The sequence below is a fragment of the Stegodyphus dumicola genome, chromosome 6 (genome assembly GCF_044657685.1).
Source record: "Stegodyphus dumicola isolate Sdum_Otavi_A_Nest chromosome 6, ASM4465768v1".
NCBI lineage: Eukaryota > Metazoa > Arthropoda > Arachnida > Araneae > Eresidae > Stegodyphus > Stegodyphus dumicola.
The window spans coordinates 229,430,284-229,447,749 of NC_140773.1; the positions used below are offsets into that span (position 1 = coordinate 229,430,284).

At 33.0% G+C, this 17,466-nt stretch overlaps 1 protein-coding gene across 2 annotated transcripts in view; it reads left to right on the forward strand.

The window, feature by feature from the left end:
- LOC118182447 (multiple PDZ domain protein-like) overlaps positions 1 to 16,922 on the forward strand; it is a 244,881-nt gene extending 227,959 nt beyond the window's left edge. For both annotated transcript variants that reach the window (XM_035351789.2, XM_035351790.2), the window contains exon 10: positions 686 to 16,922. In XM_035351789.2, the coding sequence (XP_035207680.1) occupies positions 686 to 938 (253 nt within the window). In that variant the 3' untranslated portion in view covers positions 939 to 16,922. The remainder of the gene's footprint in view (positions 1 to 685) is intronic.
- The last annotated feature ends 544 nt before the right edge of the window (positions 16,923 to 17,466 follow it).

Genomic DNA, 17,466 nt, shown 5'->3' on the forward strand with positions numbered 1-17,466 from the left:
CCAAGTAGAGGCTTTCCTGTAAGCCCTAGAAGAGGTCGACTGTTATTATTTCTTTGAATGAATAAAGAGAATTTTAACCCTTCTTTGACTTATAGTTTATTAGTTGTAAGGAGACCAGCGAACAGTCGCTAGACACTCCCATAACAGTTCCAGTAGCCCAAAACACGTAATTTCACTAAAACTTTATAATCTTATAAATCCTTACTTTCACTAACATATTTGAATACTTAAATATAGTTAAATATCAAAATATAGCTTAATACTTTGTTGCTGCATTTAGAATAGTGCTTAAAATATAATTTCAGAATAATTTGTATAGATATATTTTGCTTCAGTGTTTATTAGTTTCGTTTTTATGGCTTGCCTGCGTCATTTAGGAAAGTAATATCTCTTTCTTCATACACAAGTTTTCTATGATATTTGCTCTTAAATGGATTGTTGAATACCTGACTGTAAAAACATATATTATATTAAACATATATTATATAAACATATATAATATAGATACAGACTTTACTGCCTGGTTTGCTGAAGACAATGCACGACATTTCGTCGAAGACTGCTTATTATTGTGACATATTAGGGAAAGAGATGGCAACATAAAGGAATTCTATTGCCGCGGGAAAGAGTTTAGATTCGCAGTAGAAACTTTGAGGAATCAAAAGATTATTTTTATTTTTTGCAGTTTGCCTGTCAGCAAGGAGAGTCCAGCCCTAGGATTTGCCAACAGCATCGCTACCGTGATTTGCTCGCCCGTTGTCCCAGACATCCCGGTCATGATGAAGAGTCCCACCTCCAGCCTCAGACGCTCCAGGCTCAGCATCCCCGAGGAGGATTCTTCGAGGTACAGGCGAGACGGGCACCGGCGTACAGAAGAGTTCAAGTCCGGGTCGGGGGAGAGCCCTCGAGTCCCTAGCATCCTGGTCACCAGTTTTTAAGTTCATTTCGAGACTGCGGCATGGGTACCAACCGGTTTTTAAACATTTTGGTTTTCGCCTAAAGAAGATGACGTGTGGCATGTCTTTTATAAGAATTATGGATTTTATTCTTGAACTCGGATTCAGTTCAACGTATTTTATAAAACGGTAATTTGATCTTATCAAACTCCAGCATGAACTTTCAACTAGACTTTAAAAACTCTTTGGATTATTAATATAACGTGCTAAACAATAGAATATAATCTATTACGAAGTTTTTATACAACAAGTCATTGTTTTTCTCCTTTCATACTCCCTTTAATCCCCCGTCTGAAGTCTTAAAGACCACTTTGGAGATAAGGAGGCATAAGGAAGTTTTGCAGTTTTTAACCGCAGTTGCAACAAGTGTTGATATTTATGACGAGAAATGAAATATTTACTGATGGTGAATGCGAGACGCAGAATTAATCTGCAGCTATATGCATATAACAATGGCATTATTACGTCAGATATCACCGTATTTGCCGATGTATAAGACGCACCTCCTTTTTGTTTGAAAGATAAAACTTTATTACTGATCATTATAATGAATTTACAGTATTTTAAATATAAATTAATACAAATACAAAGTAATACTTTCTTCAAATTCCAAATCGATCGGGGAATGAGCACATTTTAATTTTCTTCTATAAAACCCACTCATCTGTAGAGCTAAATTAAGAAACATTTTCTCAGTTGTGGATGGCGCGAAATATCTCTCTGCAGCTCTGTTTCCAGGTTCTTTAGCATACGCAATCACACGTAGCTTGTATGCTGTGTTACAGTATTGCCGATGTTGTTCTTGAGCCATAACTTGCCAACAAATTTTAAAAAGTTGAACAGTAGAAATTTCACACACTTAAAAGTCGTTCATAAAAACTGGAAAATTTAAAACGAGCCCAGCTGTGATCATCGATGACAGAGCATGCGCATTCACTGAACTCCGTAACTAATATTCCCAGACTCCGCAAGGAAACAAGGAAACAAAATCGCATAACTCTGAATAGAGGAAATTTTCAGAAGTGAATGTAATATAAAACTGAGTGTCGACGTAGAAGGAGCACCCCGTTTTTCAAACCTATTTTCAAAGAAACAAATTGTATCTTATTCGTCGTCAAATACGGTACTTTATACGCATGTTTTTGAAAGTTATATCTGTCGTTAAAATACATTATGGTGCAAATTCAGTATTCATCCTGGCAGCAATAAACAATAATTTAAATAATTTTTTTGTGAAACTGATAGCAGAGTATTCAAATTTTAAGACCTCTAAAAAGGTTTCAGTTTTATTACAGTTGCCATTTTTAGTAACTACCGAATTATATAAGGTTTTAACTAAAATACATGAAGACTCTTTTGGCACCAGCTTAGAGAGGAATGCAAGAAAAAGTATGAGAATGTCCTGATACGGTTCAGGTATGAAAAAATGAAATTTTTGCGACTGTTCGTATTTTCTGAAAAGAAAACATAATATCCCCATAGCATCATTTTTCACTAAACTAATTACGATACTCGGGACCATGTTAGCAATTAAAATATTTATTACATTTCTGGACTGAGTTCAGATTGAAAATAATATATATGTCATAGAGTATATGTCTTAACTGGATAGTATAGGCCAAATTTCCTCCAATAGCATCAAAAGGATCATTACTATTCTAGAGGATATCGTTATTAATTTCTCGAGAAGATGAACATGTTAATGATATATAATTTTATTTCTGAATAATATTTTGTCTAGCTTTATATTCGTACGTTTACTATGAAAGTACTAATATTCTTGAAATATCCTTTGATAATACTGTAGAAGTTTCAAGTTATAACATTTAAAAGTATTTTTTAATGTCCACAAACTTCGGAAAACTATAGGTTGTTTTTCCTTCAAAGCAAATTATCAGAAATATTGTCATATTTTTGTCTGCATTTTTAAGCTCACAAAGGATTGATAATTAAAAGATAATAGCAATGTTGCTCAATAATGTAATCTGTAATAAATATAGCGGTGGTTTCCTAAACTAAGAAATAATATTCCGAAGATTCAGCATGAGTAAAAAGCTATGATATACAATAATTTTAAATAAATATTTCTGAGACATGAGCATCAATTTATAAGATCGTTCTTAGTTAAAAACCTTTGAGAAACACTACCGTAGCCTTGACCTTTCATCAAGCATGCCGTGATTTCATTTAAAGTTCCCAGAATTTAAACAACGAATCTATTTAAAAGAAAAAACAGTTGAAATTAGAGAAGATATTAAAGAGTTCAATTTTACCTTTAGACGTTAAAAAGTGGTATATTAGTTTCCATTTACGTTTTACAGTTGTAGATTTGATGGAATTTCTACTAAAGTTTAGTTTTACAATTTTTTGCTTCTCTTCTGGTTCTTCCAGTGCAAGCAGAAAACGAATCCTTCTCTGTCCTCTGAATTTTCCCCCAGGAAAAGAATTTGGCACACTTAGTGATTTCCGAGGTCTTATTTGACATTACGTTTTATTTCTTTAAACTTCGAAAAGAAGGAATTTTATTAGGATTCTAAGAAATGGAATTTCGTTTCGCTGAATTGTATGAAAGTCATTGCGCCTGTGGGTGAAATGTTTGATTGAATTTTTTTAATAATAATATTGGTTTCAAGAACAGAATTATCAAATCTTTTTAATTTAAAACTCCTGTTAATAAGAAATAAAGTTAGATATCTATTTTAAATCCTTTAAAATAGATAAACTATTAAAAAGTTAAGAACTGTAGTACATTTTTGTAATGATATTCGTTTCAAGAACAGAATTGCTAAATCTTTTTAATTAAAAATTTCTCTTTTTAAGGTATGTGGATTGCTATCTAGAATAAAAAGTTTGATGAAATATTAAACATTTAGTAGAACGGAAGTAAAAAGAATTTGAGATATAAATTATTTCATCTGGAAATATTTTCGCTGAGAAAGACTATTCCAATTTTGATCATTTTCCGCATAAATTTATTCTTCAGTTCGTAAATGATTCTACATTTAAAATTTGTTTCGTTATTTTAAAATATTGAAACATCACGTATCTGCATAGTGTAGATAATTCTTAAACACTAATAAGAAGAAATATTGCAGGAATAAAAGTATTTTCACCTATGCAAATGTGTTTTAAAGCAATTACATCACTAATTATCTCTTGAAGAACGATCGTGGACCTGTGGTTACAGTTTAAGAATAAAACCTCTAAATAACTGTAACTAATAAATAACTAATAACCTCTCTTGATATCTACAATAACGTGTTTAATAAACTGTTAAAATATTAGAAACTACAGAAAAAATTTGGAGGGCAAATTACTTCCGTTGGAAATATTTTCACCGTAAAAGATAACTTCACAATGAATATCATTATTCAATAGCATTCTATAGATAATTAATTATATATTTAAGTAGTCATTCTTTTAAAAACTAAACTAATCTTATCCGCACAGTGCAGGCAAAGTTTGAACAGTAAACAAGAAAAAGGAAATGTAGATCATTTAGCATACCTGCATAACTGCTTCAGAATTATTTTGAGATTAAATGACTCTTGAAGAATGGTCGTAGTTCAACAGTTCCACTTTAACAAATAAATTTAATATAATGGTTTCAACATATATCTTCCAATAGCAAATTTCAGATAAAATAAAAGATTATTTTTTGAAGAGCTGTAATTTTAATAAAACAATATTTTTATACTAATGAAAGACGTCCCATTCCAATGACAGCCAGTAATTTACGATATATACTTAATTGGAAAGTAATTTATGTCTAATAAACCTTACAAATAACATTTCACCAGACTGTGGCTTTGACCTTTTATCAGTCAGCATCAATTAAAAAGCATTTTTTAAAAACCGCTTACAGGAAAAAAAAACCTTTCGTTCAAAAACACGTTTAAGATATTCGTCAATGGTAACACAGAGTTTTTAATCAGAATTTAATTTCAAGAATAGATCTCACATGTATGCTAAAAAACAAAGGCCATGTATTTCAGTGCTTAAGTCTTCATCCCAAGCGGCAATTTTAATGTTTTCTAGCATACTCTGCAAGATGTTTCGAATGATAAAAGTACTCTGGCAAATCGATTGGTAGTAGTGGCTTTATTCGTATAACAACTAATGCAGGTTTTTTGTTAGTTTAGCTCAAGATAAACATATAAGCTAAAACAATGGTAGACAAACATCCGTTGCCATGTTACCGAGAAATATTTCTGAGTATATTATATTATTGCCTCTAATAATCTCAATGAATACAGTACTGTTAATTCTCTAGTGTGTTATCTCAGTTTCACGACTTAGGTGTGTAAGTGCTATAATTTGCAGCGCATGCACTGCTGTTGGACTTAGAAATATATAACGCTGTTATACGACATCAGTTATACAGGGTGAATGTGAAAAAGAGTGCAAAACTTTAGCGGGTGGTAGAAGGCAACTATACGAGCAATATTCGTCACAGAATGTATGGTCGGAACTCAAATGACGAGCCGCTAGGTGGCATTGTAAATAAATGGTCTAAAAGGGTCTGTCCTCTCACCCAGCGGAATTTTCTACCTTGGATTACCGATAGGATTGCTGGTTAAACGAGCCACAAAATTTACAGGGCGATGGATTGGTCGAAGTGGTCCCATAGCTTGGCCACCAAGATCACCGGATCTCTCGTGTTTGGACTTTTCTTGTGCGGCCATATGAAAAGCCTAATCTACGAGTGCCCCATTGAAACCAATGTGGATTCTAGTCACCAGAATCGCTGTTGTTGCTGGTGTCTTCGCATAGGTGCGTCAATCCCTATCCCGCAGGAGTGAAGCCTGCATTACTGCTGGTGGAAGATCTTTTGAGCAATTCCTATGAGCACGTTATGTTAATAAACTGTTTCCTGAAGTATCTCCTCTCATTCTTGTGGGAATTGTGTAAATATGACAGTGGAAATCTACTTTGTAACTTCTCACTGTTTGCTTTCCGACCGTACATTCTATAACGAATATTGCTCGTGTAGCTGCCTTCTATCGCCACTAAAGTTGTGGCTATTGTTCAGATTCACCCTGTATAGAACAAAAAATCCAGTAATAGAGACTTTTTACGCTTCGGTAAGAAAAGAACGAAGCGTGTTTTCTAAATATCGTACTGTGTCTCCTTTCGTGATGTATTTCCATTTGTTTAGCCCAGTTTTTAGCTTCGAACAAATATGGAATTTTAACTGTTAAGATTCTAAGTATACCGATATCTTATAACTATTTGCTTTTCCTTTTTTCTAGATAAAGTAAAATTAAATTTATCTTAAATTATTTACGTGTATTTAATTTTTCATTGATTGAAAGTTAAAAACTTAATATATTTAAAGGTTACATTGCCATTATATATCACTGAAAATAATAATATCTCAGGTTTAGCTGAATAGAAATAGTTGGTGTTTTGGTTTGCAAGAGAGAAATATCATTTCTTTGTTCAAAAATTAAAATATGATTATTTGTTTTTCAGAACTATTTATTGTCAGTTTATATTATTTATCAGTTTCAGAACTTGCAAAAATAAATGTAATTTCATTGTTTCCTCTTAACTGAAAAGGAACTGGATAGTTTGATTTTGCAAATCAAAATTTCTTCCCTCTGAATGAACAAAATAAAATTTCTTTATTTAGCAATGATTCATTTTATAAAAGATATATGATTATTTATTTAGGTTTAGAAATTGTTTTGAATTAGAAAGTCAATAAGCAATAATTTCTAGGTTGAAAGAACATCAAGAAGCATTAATTTCTAGGTTTTGTTTTATTGAAAATCCTGTATATCAGAACAAAATTCTAATTTCATTTAATTCCTTTCCTAAAAAAATTAGGCAATGAAAATTTTGATTTGCCAAAACACCTGATCTAGTTATTTCAAGGGTGATCTGAATTTTGTTTTATGAATATTTTTATCTTGTTTTATAAATGTTCTTATCTTGATTTAGCTATCCATTTAATTTTTGTAGTACTTCTTTTGTCATCATGAAAGACAATAACTGAAGAAAAAATTTGTTACATACTTTGCAGTGAACGCACATTTCATCCACAAAAAAACAGTGCAATTATATTTTTCCTGAAAAACGATATACTGATGTGTTCCATTCTTCCTGACTAGAATTTCAGAACATTTGGTCCTGCACTTACTAACATTAAATATAGAACACAGGCAATGATGTTAGATATTTAGCTTTCTGCTATGATTGACGTTAAGTACCTCGTCTAAATACCTGGAGTTTAATTGGCATTATCATTATACTTCTAAACCCGATTCTGATATTTAATCAACAAGAAGTGCCAGTTGGTCCAGTGTGATCTGATTCGGGTATCAGATCATTTAATAGTTTTGCAACCAAACTAATATCTGATGATATTTACCATTACAGATCCTTCTTGGCAAAATATTATTTACTTGATAGAAACATTTTCCTGAGAAAAAAAGACAGTTTAGGAAACTATTTCAGTAGAATCCCTTAAAATATAATATATGGATAAAACAAAGTGAACATTAAGTTTAAAATACTCATATGAGTAATATATACTTTCAATTAAGAAATAGTTTTTTGAATTTTATGAACTCATCGAAATATTATACTTAATGCACTAGGGAATCTATTTTCATACGAATAGAACAAACGGTCAATCAAGTGCCTGAGAGTCTGTAGTGTATGATTTCTGTCTGAAGGTAGAAATTAGAGGTACTTCCGTATTTATTGGTATCTGTTATTCCCACATACAATAATTTGCTAGTGATATCGGTCGTATATTCTCGCTATGTATAATTTTCCAACAAATATTTTATTAATTATTACAAAGGCTGCATACTTGTAATTTCCATTTGTTCATCTCTAAGAAATTGCATTTAATTTAATTCTATTCTTAAGTAATTACTTCTCTTTCTCAGTTTTATATTTATGTACATTTAGGAATGAAATTAGCTCAGCAAGGAGGAAGCACTAGATATAAGTAAAATGTTTCAGACATAAAGATATATATGTGAAAAATTCACACGACTTCGAAAACACAGCAGAAAGGCGATTAATGAATAACTTATAGATGTTAGTCCGCATCGCTTCATAAGGGCCTTAAACCATTGCAAGTTGAGGTACAAGTGACAACATGGTCCATTACTGAGTTAAACGGCAGACTGACATTGTCCTGTGGCAGATGAATCCACGCCGTTTTTACGGAGGGCTGTTTATATTCAATACCGTGACGCAGCAAAATTCTGCTCTCAGACTTTTCGCGTTTTCTCAGTTTATAGACGTTCTGGGCAGTAGACAGGTTCAGCGCAAAGGATGACCATGAAAGTGTCTGCTCATGACATAAACGATCCTAGACAACAGTAGCGAGTGTGAACGCGAGCATTATTCTGCTCGAATAGCACTTTAAGACTACAAATAGCACATATGGCCGTACAATTTGATCCGCTGACTATAGGGCTTTCTGCTCCGGGCTGTTTATTGTACTGGCTGAGATCTGTTCTCTGACTGTCTCGGCTCTGGGAATATAAAATACGCGAATCTGGCGTTTTTGTAACCTCTAGAAGTGCGGTAAGCCTTACAACCCGATTCATTCGGAGCCTACAGAATGTCAGTGTCGAAAGCCCCGTATGGAAGCAAGCAAATCTTACGATCTGTCTTTCTCCAGCTTCACAAGCTCCACACCCATCTTGGGGGTGTGTACAAGAATTGATGTATCCACTGCCCAGAAGTTGGTAGCACAGGATGTGCGCTGTGTACATGAATATTTACGACCTCTTGGATTTTCAAGCCCATTCCCGCCACATAAGGAGCGCTTCTATAGGTGACTCGTGTAGTGGGCCTACAAAAATTTTGCAACACGAATTCCATTGGGCTAGAATCCCCGATGTCGTTTATTGTGTTGGCTGAGACATGTAACCTGACAGTCTCGATTTGGAGAATATAAAATAGACGAGCCTAGCTCCTACTATCAAAAAGGGAAAACCTCTAGAATCCATAATCCTATGGAGGTGGGGGGGCGTAAGGACCGGTTCTTCATCTCTTCTTTGCTCCACGCCCTGAGTGCTATGTTGAGCTCTAGGAACCGCGGCTACTGTTGAAAACGAAGTGCATCAAATGGGCGAGCCATGTAGTTATGTCCTTTGCCTACACGCAGAACATGCATACATTTTTTAATTTAATACCATTGTGCTATCAATGTGCTACAAAACACTACCGAGCAAGTAAAGATATATGCCCTCAGGCCATAATGGTAGGTCTACGTGACTTCAACAAACGTATGCAACGGTCACCCAATCCCCATAACAAAACGTGACTTGTCGTTAGACTTCATGGATTGCCATTCCTTTACTCTCCACTTGGATCTGTCAGGACACCTTTGGAAACGACGCTGCTGATGTTTTAGTGCTAAAAGGCGGTGAGGTCGTAATTCGTTTATCGGAGACATTTAACAACGGCTTTCACTCTAACATTAACCACTATAGCTGCCCTTGAATCGGGCAGCCATTGGTTCTATACGGGACTAAGTCACGATTTTTTTATTTCCTTTACTGCCAGACTGCTTGGTGTTTTGGTTTCCTCACGTACCCATTGTTGCCGATGCTATATAATAGTATTGCCTAAACGATCCATGCGGAGGACTATAAGATCTCCAACCATCCTTCGATGTTTATTCCGATGATGAGAACTTTCTAAACGTTTGTCAAATGGGCAAACATCATTTGCAGTGCTTAAATGGCCTATTTCTTCATTAAATACATTGCATTAGCCGGTGCTTTTTGTACTCAAATGCAATCGATGAGATACTGTTGTCAACCTCTCGCTTCGGGATTATAGTACCGATTGTAGGGTGCGTGACAATGCACGATCATATGCTTACCAATTCGTTGCCTAGGCAACACTAGTTTATAATTTCACGGTCATGGCACGCTCTCTTCAATGTGTGCTAATTTTATCGATTGCTCCGGGTATTTTCTTGCAAACGTTAAACTTTCTTCAAGCTTCTTCACCAACAATATTTTTCAAAGATGAATAATTTTAAATTCTGTAGTTGATTTAAATGCTCTGTCAGTTTTTTCAAGTAAGAAACGAAATACGAATAGAAACCCAGAGCTTCTTTTTATAAAACAGCCTTTTTGAGGACGTTACGAATGCCTTAAATAGCATATCTGAAACGCTAGATTTCTGAATATATTTCTGATCACACAAGTCTCTGACGGTATGGAGTAGCATTAAAGAAATACTTATCGACTCGTTGCAAAATCATGTATTAAGTTGCAACACTGCTTTAAAACTCGAAACTGCCCTGGGCAATCCTGGTCATCCGGTTCACTTTACTCTAATAACTCAGCTATACAGTCATCAAGTAAAATGGCCGTGTGTCTGCGGGGTTTGTTGCATTACTCAAATTTCTTGGTCCTATGACTTCATAAGCCTGATCTTCGTTAGTCGAAAATTGTGAAGGCAAATTTTTTGTCGACATTTCATTTTATCTTTTGAACTGAATTTACTTCGAGACATCTTCCTTCTATTCTTCTACCTGTACTGAAATCAAACTCGATCAACAGAAACTACAAAGATTATAATGCACACCAGATGTCCTATTAGGAAGAAAGACGAAATAACATTATAAATACAACTTTCGTATTCCCAGTCTATGATCTTTGAAGACGCTACATAAACTTAGCTCATTGCAGAACGTGGTAGCTAGGACACTTTTAAAAAATGCTTGGTCTAGGTTGTAAAACACCCTCTTGCACATGTTTGTAGGTGTAAAAGGAAATCGTTTCTTTCAAAAGTTTCATATTATGTCCTTGAAAAGGGTGTTTTGTTAAAGTTTTTGTAATATCTTCCTTTAAAAATGCAAGGCATTTATTTCGTTGCAAAAGTAACTATAAAAATTCAGGAAATCGATTCCGTATATCTACGTTTATTTACACATTAAGCATTTTAATTGAGTGAAGCTTTTAATACTATGCACATTATACTTCTGAAACTAATCTCATTGACCATAACTAATCGTTAATCTTTCTCCTCATAATTCTGTATTTATTTTCGCTCATAATTTCTGAATTATGTTTTATGACGTAACAAACGGATGAGTTGAAGAATCAAAACTGAGTCTTTTCCAATACAATTACGTAGAAAAAACTCAGAAATCAACAGTCGTAAGTGCAGTTATGCATCACTCCTGAAAAACCTCAGAAATCAGCACTAAGAAGTACAGTTATAAATCACTCCTGAAAATACAGTTATGCATCTCTCCTGGAAAAAACTCAGAAATCAACACTGAGAAGTATAGTTATACATCACTTTTAAGAAAACTCACAAATCAACACTGATAACTACAGTTACACATCACACCTAAAAACACAATTATACATCACACCTGAAAAACTCAGAAATCAACAATGATAAGTACAGTTGTGCATCACATCTGAAAATAAAACTATACACCCCTTCTGAAAATATAATCATACATCCATATAATTATACATCAGTCCTGAAAATACAATTATACAGCACTCCTGAAAATAAAATTATACACCACTCCTGAAAATAAAATTATACATTACTTCTATAAAAACTGAGAAATTGAATAAGTGTAATTATAAGTTAGAAAACGAAGAGAATTTATTTATAAAACATAACTATTTACGATTGCTTTGCAGATTTTCAGTTACTAATATTTGTACGGTTTATATAGTTCCAAGTATCAGATGGATATTTACTGACATGTTGCAGCTAACAAGTTATGGGAAACACATATACCAATCAATACGTAAGTACCAAATTAGGTAATACGCTCTATTCGACGTCGAAATAAGATTTCAAACATTTTTTCTTTAAATTTTAAACAGTACCCGATTTTGTGGTATTCTTAAAATAACAAAGCTTACGAAGGAGCTTATATTTTATACGGAAATATCTATGCCTACCTTTCGCACTATCATTCAACAGCATAAAACATCGATGATTTTGAATATAAGCTTTTGGGATGAGGGAGATTTTAGTTGCTACCCGTAACATACATCATTAGCAATCAGAAAAGTGTCTTGTAAAGAGAGCAATAAAAGAAATGTCGAACTATAAAATGAAAGAATAATATACTAAGATATTTTAATTTCGTGATCATCAAACCACGTTTGTGGAATAAATAGTTTACTCACTGTGAATAAAGTATTGAAAAATGTCGATAAATTGATACACCACGAGGTTAAGGATTTATTCAAATCATGTGAGAACTGAATTATCGAGGTAGAAAGAAAAAAAGCTTGAAGCTAAAAGGAAAATGATTTTATATTTTGATTTTATATTTGAGCACGGATATATGATCATTTAATATTTTATTATAGTGGAAAGAATTTAACAGTTTTTTTTTCTTTGCACTAAATAGCATATTAAATCAGCTCTTAACTGTAATCCATCTTAGTTTCAATAATAGTTTTTGCTGAAAGGTTTAAAACCATTTTCAGTAAAACTTCACTTTTTCTCTTTTCCCGTCTCTCTACGAAGACTTTCTGATAGAAACTTGCTCGTATTCACTGAGTAAAGCCACAGAATGCCATGGAAGCAGCCGTTTCGTTCTGAATCGCATCGGAGGTGAAATAGCAATGTTCAGCAGATTTATTTACTCAGACATTTATGGATAGACATTTCCTTCGAATGCTTCAAATTTGAATGTCGAGTTAGATTAAAAATGGATCAGACATACAGAATCCCCCTGGATTTACTATGAATTAACCCTTTTTCCTACGATGCGGTAAAGGATCATTTTTTGGTTTGTTCCACAGCTACAAATTGTAAAAGTTGTTACTATAAATTAAACTTTTTGCCTACGCTGTGGTAAAGGATCATTTTGTGGTTTTTTCCACAGCTACAAATTGTAAACTTTCTTACTGTAAATTAACTGTTTTTCCTACTCTCTGTGGTAAAGGATAATTTTTTGGTTTGTTCTACAGCTACAAATCGTAGAAATTCTTTCTATAAAATAACTGGTTTTCCTACGTTGTGGTAAAAGATAATTTTATGATTTCGTTCTACAGCTACAAATTGTAGAAGTTCTTACTAACATAAATTAACCGTTTTTCCTACTCTGTGGTAAACGATGATTTTGTGGTTTGTTCCGCAGATACAAATTGTAGAAGTTCTTTCTATAAATTAACTGTTTTTCCTACACTTTGGTAAAGAATACTTTTTTGTTTTCTACAAACTGTAGAAGTTCTTGCTATAAATTAACCGTTTTCCCTAAACTTTGGTCAAGGATAATTTTTTAGTTTGTTCCACAGCTACAAACTGTAGAAGTTCTTACTATAAATTAACCGTTTTTCCTAAGCTGTGGTAAAGGATCATTTTATGGTTTGTTCCACAGCTACAAACTGTAGAAGTTCTTACTAACATAAATAAACCGTTTTCCCTACTCTGTGGTAAAGGGTGATTTTTGGTTTGATCCACAGCTACAAATTGTAAAGGTTCTTACTATAAATTAAACCTTTTTTTCCTAGGCTGTGGTAAAGAATCATTTTATGGTTTTTTACACAGTTACAAATTGTAAAGGTTCTTATACTTTCTGCATAAATGTGCATAAAATGCCCTTTGTATTTTACGGTGATGTGCACATAAAACTACCAAACACATTAATATAACAATACTTAACATAAGGAAAATATAGCAACATTTAACAAAGAATTTTGTGAACACTCTTGTCAAAAATTATTTTCGATAGGAAAGAAATACAGAGGCTGTTTGCACATTTTTAGACGATTTTTCTTTGCTATAAAAAACATTCTCCTGCTTTGAAATTTTTTTAACTGCAACTATATTTTCGAAAGTATAAATTATCGTCTACCATTTGGCAGTTTGTTTTCATGCGAATTGGCTCTTTTAAAGAAGCAATGGAGGAAAGACTATGTTTACGAAGAAATTAATTAATATCTGTTTGTTAAAGAGCTATGGTTTTTCTATTTCTAAAGCTACGATAGGTAATGTTCTCAACAAGAAAGGGAGGAAAATATCAAAGTTTGGCTTCAAGTGGAAATATTTTTTGAAATACATACCCAAGAAAAAGCTGAATATTTTGAATGTAGTAAAGGTAAGATCTATAATGTTAAAAGAAAGTTCGCCCAGTCAGAGGACAGTGGCAAAATCATTGAAATGCTTGGTGTCCCCTATAAAAATTGATTAATGCTGATTTCAGTGTTGTCGTTTTTTTCATAAACAGGCAAATTAAAAATAAAGAACGTGGAAACAAACATTAACATATTATCAGGAACAGATTTTATGCCCAGTTTTCAAATATGAAATACCTTATTTTCACCAACAGTGTCATCAATAAGTAGAACTGCATCAAGAAAAGGAAATAGGTACACGTCCAAATCCCACTGTGAATTTCCCGAAGAAAATGGAACAAGAAATTGTTATCACTCTTATCCCTACTAAATCTTCTGATTTATTTCCCATGGATTTTTGCTTTTTGGACTTTTAAAAAGCAGATTGTCCAGACTTTGACCTACAACCCTACATAGACTTTGGAAGTTAGTCAGGAGGAATGGGACAAAATAACCTCTTACGGATACTATAAAAGGCTTTATTGCCTTGGACATTACGGTGGAGAAAGATAGTAAATAATAAGGGTTATCAAATAAAACATTTGAAAGAAAAAAATTGTACGTAAAATATTCCTGTAAATACAATTAAAATCGTCTAAAAATGTGCTAACAACCTCTGTATTGATGCATAATTAAACTGTCTAAGAAACCCTGAAATCAAATAAGAGATTCTGTTACAATTTCTTCCCATTAGTGAACGCTGTATGAAAATTGAAATAGCTTAACTAACCACTTCCACCTGTTGTTATTTAATATCTTTGGTAGCGTTAGTTGAAAATACTCCCTCTTAAAACTTTGTAGAGCCCACTTCCTTTGCATTAATAAAATATGATTATTTTCTTTAAGTCCCGTATTAAATAGCAACCACCGATCGGTTCTTAAAATGACTAGAAGAATACAAAAAAACCTTCCTTTGATGTCGTTTTAGTCTTAACTTTATTTGCCCTGCGTCAGATCAAATTTGAAAATATTCTGTCAGTAACAAAAGCCATTGCCTTAGTTGTGAGTAATACTTTATTACAACTTCTTTTAATTCTACGTACTAGATTTTGATCTAAATGTACATTTGAATCATACTAGGGCAGCTACTCTTTGTAAAGCTTTCAATCAAATGCGTTTCAAAGCCTTACCAGACATATCGCGACATTTTCAGATTTTTAATTTTTTGCTTTCTTTTAAAACTTCATGTGTTGAATGTTCCATCTTTAATGTTATTTCCTTCTGAAACAAAATAATAAAATGTGAAAGCCGATTCATTGTAAGGAAAAATAGAGACATTTAGACATAAATAACAAAAAGTGCACTTTCGAACTGATCTAAGAGCCAAATGGCCGCGTCTTAACATACTCTATGTGAACTTAAATCTAAACTTACTTAAACTCTCGCCTTAACATACTTTACTCACCAAGCGCAGACTTCACATTCACAAGTAAGAGTGAATATAATAATAATTAGCAATGAAAATAGCAATAATAATAATGGTGATAATAATAGCAATAGTGACAATAATGTAAATAAAAGTCATTATATTGGCAAGATCAAGGATATTGTGAACTCTGTGTCGCCAACCGTAAACGGTGTACTGGTGTGGTGTATTGAGAATACGGCAAAGCACACTAGGGCTATCTGCCTAAGGGGAGGGATGCCTTCGTGGAGGACTTTCTAAGGGAAACTGGCTCGTATACACGTTACACATGGGGAAAACCACGAAAACGCCCATGCAGCCAGCCCGTTCGCGAGATTCGAACCTCTGACCGAACTACCAGCGATTTTACCGCTCGGCCGCTGGTGGGCCTACCAACCGTAAACGATTGCATTACTGAAGGTGTCAAGATCAAACAAACCTAATCAATACTCTGAAGGTATAGGTGTCTTTATACTTTCTTCTAAAAATAAAATACCTTTTCTTTCTCACCGTGTAATAAACAACGTGAATCGCGCTATTTTTTACCAGAGAAAATTGGGCTAAAATCAGGGATTTAATAAAATAATCTTTATATTATAATTTAATCCAATCCGTCGAAAATGAAGTACTTATAATCGTAAAATTTCAACACAGCAGTCTAAAGTCTCAAGCAATTGTTTACCTTTGAAATTTTCATTAGTAATAAAAAGTACTGAAATGAAAGTAAAAAATAAAAACAAATCGTAAGGAGGTTTTTTAAAATGTTCGATGTGGTTTTCGTAACTAGACTCCAATTATCTCTGAAACTACCTTCAGAAAAATTACAATAAGTTTACTACTTAAAGGCTTATTACTTATCAATCTCTCAATTACAATCAATGTATCTCTCTCAAGTTCTTTGTCTAAAATATCAAAAACAAAACATATAGAAAACATTTTCGTTGACACTACTACTTCCTAAGCTAACACCAAATGGATAATTTTTTATTTATTTAATTAAAAAACTTAATTATTCAAAACGCTGCTGATACTGTTTTTTACGAGATCCTTGCGCCCGACGCTTGCAAAAAATATTTACGTAAAGTATCAACAATTTGTATATTACCATGACACAAATTTCGCGTAATGACTGAAAGTTTTTGAAACCATCTGTTTACTAACCAAATCCGTATTTGCTGTTGAAAATAAAGCATTAACTTCAATCCCTTCTTATCCCAAAAGCTACATATTTGTGACCAAAAATTCATATTTGCAAAATGTATTATTTTCTGCTCTTTCTCAACCGAGGTATAAGAAGAACAAACTTGTCTTAATTAGCTTTCTGTTAGATTTCAGTATGTGCTTGAATTCAAATCCGTAGAGGTGGTTCTGTTCCCTTTACCAGAGTGCTTTGTGAAATTTGTGTTTTGTCTTTTTAGCCTAGTTTTTTGAATGCAGTATGATACAATGTGAAATAAAGAGTCTTGAAAATAATTGTCTTATATTTATTTTAGCTTACCTCCACGTCACTATATTCCAGTGGTTTTCAAATTTGGCCAAATCAAAAAACTATATGTCTATATCTATATACATAAGAATAAATAGATATTTAAAATTTAAATTTAAATTAGCTTTATACGAATAGAGAATATCTGTTATATATATATATATATATATATATATATATAACAATTAAATCAAAAATAAGCAAATAAAAAAAATCTGAAAGCTTTCAGATTATATATTACGTCCAACGGGGCGATTTTTTAACGTTTTGTGTGTAACCTTTATGTATTAAATAGCATGTTCTTCTCGTTTAAACTATAAAATTCAATTCAAAAGCAGTATCGCAAAATAATTTTAAAAGAGCATATCTTCAGAATTTCCTATACACACTCTCACGCGCTGGAGATAAAAATGGTTCTTTTTTCATACAGTGTTGCCCATTCCTCCCTTTGAAATCGTTGAGTTTTTTAGTCAAAAATTCGTTAAAGTGTAACAAAATATGAAAATGAAAAAAGTTCCAAATTTGGTCTTC